The sequence below is a fragment of the Chrysemys picta genome, chromosome 6 (assembly GCF_011386835.1).
Source record: "Chrysemys picta bellii isolate R12L10 chromosome 6, ASM1138683v2, whole genome shotgun sequence".
NCBI lineage: Eukaryota > Metazoa > Chordata > Testudines > Emydidae > Chrysemys > Chrysemys picta.
This window is the reverse complement of record NC_088796.1, coordinates 101,862,993-101,867,810: the sequence shown is the minus strand read 5'-3', so window position 1 is coordinate 101,867,810 and position 4,818 is coordinate 101,862,993. Positions and strand designations below refer to the sequence as shown.

General features: G+C 38.3%; 1 protein-coding gene across 1 annotated transcript; it reads right to left on the bottom strand.

Moving 5' to 3' along the window:
- Nucleotides 1–279: 279 nt before the first annotated feature.
- LOC101942029 (interferon beta) lies at nt 280–1,083 on the bottom strand. Its single transcript, XM_005297787.3, has one exon. The coding sequence runs from the start codon at nt 844–846 to the stop codon at nt 280–282; it is 567 nt and encodes a 188-aa protein (XP_005297844.2). The 5' UTR covers nt 847–1,083.
- Nucleotides 1,084–4,818: the final 3,735 nt, after the last annotated feature.

The following is a 4,818-nucleotide window of genomic DNA, read 5'->3' as shown; positions in this document are numbered from 1 at the left end:
TGAGTGGAATGTTATCTTGATTGGTATTTGTTTAGAGCAGGCCAGTTTTTATTCCCCTGTCCATTTCATCAATCTATTGAACAATGTCATATCCCTGGATATATTATATGAGGTGCATATATCACTTTTGTATATCAGCAATATAAACAGGATATTCTCTAATAAAGGATACAACAGAACCTATAGAATAGTTTTTAAATGAAAGCACAGCACGTTTTACCTGTTTTTCCCCAAAACTATTATTTCAATTACTCTAAAAAAAGTGTTTTGTAAAATACCTTAATTTTTAAGCCTTTTTGTGAGTTGGTCCATAATCAGAAAACATCTTCTCATTTCCTCACGGATGATCTCCCAGGCACACAGGCTGTATTGCTTTTCTTTCAGGAAATTGTCTACCACATGGAAATATTTCTTCACTTTCAGCCTGGTGAAGTCCTCATTTTGTGGGTAGGTTGTCTCCATCTTTTTTTCTCCATCGAACCATGTCTTCAGCAGCTCAATTTGCTGGTGAAGTCCATTTTGGAATGCAACTATGGAACTCCTATCCCAGGCAGTTTGGATGTGACTTTTGCTGAAGATATTGAAGATCTGTTGGAGGATCTCCTGGATTGCCACCATGGCATTCTCCTTCTGGAACTCTCTGGAGCTGAGAACATTCTGGAGGGATATGAAGTTTGAATTTTCATTTAGACATTGCACAGGAAATTGTCCTCCCATTTTTTCCAGAAGCTGTAAACTAGCTTGGTTCACTTTGTTTTGCTGGAAGTGAAGCATGTTACAGTCCACAGATGAGTTTTCAGTGAAGAGCAGGACAAGGCAAATGTGCAGAAAACTCCGGGTGGTCATGCTGATGATGACTTAGATTCCCTGTTTGTGTGTAGAGACTGGAAGACTGGGGATTGTGCAATGTCTTTCATAGGCTGATGTGTGTTATTTTTACCCATGTCTCTGAATTTAAGTATTCTGTAGTTTTTCTTTCATCACATTCTGCATCTCAAGGTTCCCATTCGCTAATTAAGACTTTTTATTTTCACTTTTCTGTTTTTTTTTAAATATTTCTGTTAGTTGGTACTTTTCAGCGTTTCTTTCCTTTTTAAAAGAAAGTGAGCAAATTATTAAAAGCGTAACAAGTTGCCTAATATCTGGTATTATTTATGTTATTGCTATAGCAAATTTCCATTTGATCTGAAACATTTCCCAAACTGAAAATAGATCAGTTTAGCTGTACTAAGACATGAAAGTCCCTTGTAAAAGACCATCTGTGTCCCCATCTCCTCCTAACCTTAATTCAGAACTCCCTTTAATGTTTTCTAATCAAAGTAGTTTAATGAGTACATAAACTGATAATGGAAGAGTAAACACACTTGGAGAGGTTTGGGGCCAGATCCCAAGGACTAGTCCTTTGCTGGCCAGAATGACTCAGAAGGCTTATGCCTAAATGTGGCATAACAATGTGTTCTTAATATTGTTTCTTTTTTCTATCCATCCCCATCGCCTCCTCCACTGCATGCTACGCCTACATGTTATGTCTTGTCTTTTAGCTTTTTTCAGGCAGGAACTGTCTTTTACTGTATGTCTTTGTACAGTGAGCTTAGCAGAATAGTGCTCTGATTTTGCTTACGACCCTGAGCACTACTGTATTACAAATAAATTAGAATAGATTACTCAGAACTGTCTACATGCAGATGTCAGCATAGAGCACATAGACCCACAGAAAACTTTCTTCTGTATTATAATAACAGCAAGTCCAAGAGAAACAAAAATCCTCTTTCCAGATAATATTCGTAATATATCCTATGGAACACATAATCTCAGCATGCTCCTGTGGGCTTGTCTTTGAGTCTCTACCCATCTTTACATTAGTTGGTAATATTTTCTTTTCTTCTTCACCCTGGTTTAACTAATCATGTTTCTAAATTACTTAGGAACCTCTTTTAATTGTAAAGATACCTTTTTTTCCATTGGGGATAATTACAATTTACAACAGTCCAGACTTAGAAAGTTTCTTTACACTAGTTAAAATTTCCAGTTTCGAGTAATTGTGATGCAACAAATAATTATAATTATCAAAGTTATGTGAACTCTAGTGACCAAAATTAAACTTTTATTCATAATAGTCTTGCAGAGACTCAACTTCTACGGGAGGAAGGGGTGGGGCAGATGGCTATTATATTCTTTTGCATTGCTGGATGTTAAGACTTTTTTCTACTTGAAAATTGAGTGTGTTGGAGATGGAGTCAGATACACTAAACATGGAACCCATAGTGCTGTTTTTTGTTTAAAAAATCATTTAGTTTTCAGATTTCAGAGTGGTAGCCGTGTTAGTCTGTATCAGCAAAAAGAACGAGGAGTACTTGTGGCACCTTACAGACTAACAAATTTATTTGAGCATAAGCTTTCTTGGGCTAAAGCCCACTTCATCGGATGCATGCAGTGGAAAATACAGTAGGAAGATATATATACACAGAGGACATGAAAAAATGGGTGTTGCCATACTAACTATAAAGAGAGTAATCAGTTAAGGTGGGTTATTCTCAGCAGGAGAATAAAAAACGTTTGTAGTGATAATCAGGATGGCCCATTTCCAACAGTTGACAAGAAGGTGTGAGTAACAGTAGGGGGAAAAATTAGCATGGGGATATAGGTTTTACTTTGTGTAATGACCCATCTACTCCCAGTCTTTATTCAAGCCTAATTTAATGGTGTCAAGTTTGCAAATTAATTCCAATTAATTAATTAATTAAAGAAAGTAACAGAACGCCACTAGCTGTCACCTTCAGCCCCCACCTAAAACCTCTCCAGCGCATCATCAAGGATCTACAGCCTATCCTGAAGGACGATCCCTTATTCTCACAGATCTTGGGAGACAATTCTTGACATCTGATTTGTGTCCATTTAGTCTTTTGCGTAGAGACTGTCCAGTTTGGCCAATGTACATGGCAGAGGGGCATTGCTGGCACATGATGGCATATATCACATTGGTAGATGTGCAGGTGAACGAGCCTCTGATAGTGTGGCTGATGTGATTAGGTCCTATGATGGTGTCCCCTGACTAGATATGTGGACAGAGTTGGCAACGGGCTTTGTTGCAAGGATAGGTTCCTGCGTTAGTGTTTTTGTTGTGTGCTGTGTGGTTGCTGGTGAGTATTTGCTTCAGGTTGGGGGGCTGTCTGTAGGCGAGGACTGGCCTGTCTCCCAAGATCTGTGAGAGTGAGGGATCGTCCTTCAGGATAGGTTGTAGATCCTTGATGATGCGCTGGAGAGATTTTAGTTGGGGGCTGAAGGTGACAGCTAGTGGCCTTCTGTTATTTTCTTTAATTAATTAATTAATTGGAATTAATTTGCGAACTTGACACCATTAAATTAGGCTTGAATAAAGACTGGGAGTGGATGGGTCATTACACAAAGTAAAACCTATTTCCCCACGCTAATTTTTCCCCCTACTGTTATTCACACCTTCTTGTCAACTGTTGGAAATGGGCCATCCTGATTATCACTACAAACGTTTTTTTTTCTCCTGCTGAGAATAACCCACCTTAACTGATTACTCTTTTTATAGTTAGTATGGCAACACCCAATTTTTCATGTCCTCTGTGTATATATATCTTCCTACTGTATTTTCCACTGCTTGCATCTGATGAAGTGGGTTTTAGCCCACGAAAGCTTATGCGCAAATAAATTTGTTAGTCTCTAAGGTGCCACAAGTACTCCTCGTTCTTTTAGTTTTCAGAGTAAAACCTCACTTAAAACTGTATGTGGATTTGTAAAATGAAGGAAGTCCCATATGGATGGGTTGGGTGAATTTTCTATTTTGGCTAGAAGCAGGTTTTCATGATAAAATGTTTCCTTTCCTTTCACTTTCTTATTAACAACCTATATTATGAAAAAGGCCATTATTTTTCAAATCTAATTGACTTTGCACCATATACGTTTTTTATCATTGGTTTTAAACTTTTGCATTTCACTCAGCGAGTACTGGTAAAGTAGACTGGTCTAGTCAATCAAATTAAATTCCTTTGGTCAGCTTCACTTTCTTCTTCTTATGTCCCAGCCTGAGGCTGGTGCGTTGGAGTTTCCATCTCTATAGGAAAGTGGTTTGGTTATTGTAATCCAAAAAAGAAAGCTATTTTCACTTAAATGAAAAATGGAAAAAAACCTCATGACCACATGTATAATTATATTGGTTTGGCTAAATCCCCCCCAGGAGCAATATGCACATTCTTTTCATGTAATCTATATTTCAGGCCTTAACTGTTTGGCAATGTGTCTTTCAAGACATGAAAGCATTGGAGTGTGCATCTAAAATATCAGATTTCCAGTACTGCCATGATTTTATGCACCTTATTCTCTCACAATTTTCAGTGGGACTTCTGGGAGCATAGCATATCCCATAGTAAGATCAAGCCCCAAAAGAGGATGATTAAAAGAGAGAAACCAATTAAGAAGGATGCATATTTACAAACTCTTAGTAACAAATTAAATAAATAGTCATGCTAGTAAAGAGAAATCTTTTTTAATAAATCTGTATATTAAAAGCGAGTAAGCATATAGGTAGTGTAGTTCCATGGGGAAAATTAGTTAGTTGTAAAGCCCTCAGCTCTTGCCTCCAAGATCCATACTTGGTGGGGTTGTTGTGGCAGTGCCTCTGATCTGCCCTGGGGTGGGAGAGGGGGAGGGGGAGGGAGAGAATGTGTGTGTGTGTGTGTGTGGGGGGAGTATTGGCATATAGAGTCAGCTGCCTACAAGCATCGTTCCCTCCTTTCCTGGGTTGCAGGAGTTGTTCTGCATGGAATTAGAAATATGGAGGTGAGTAGGAAG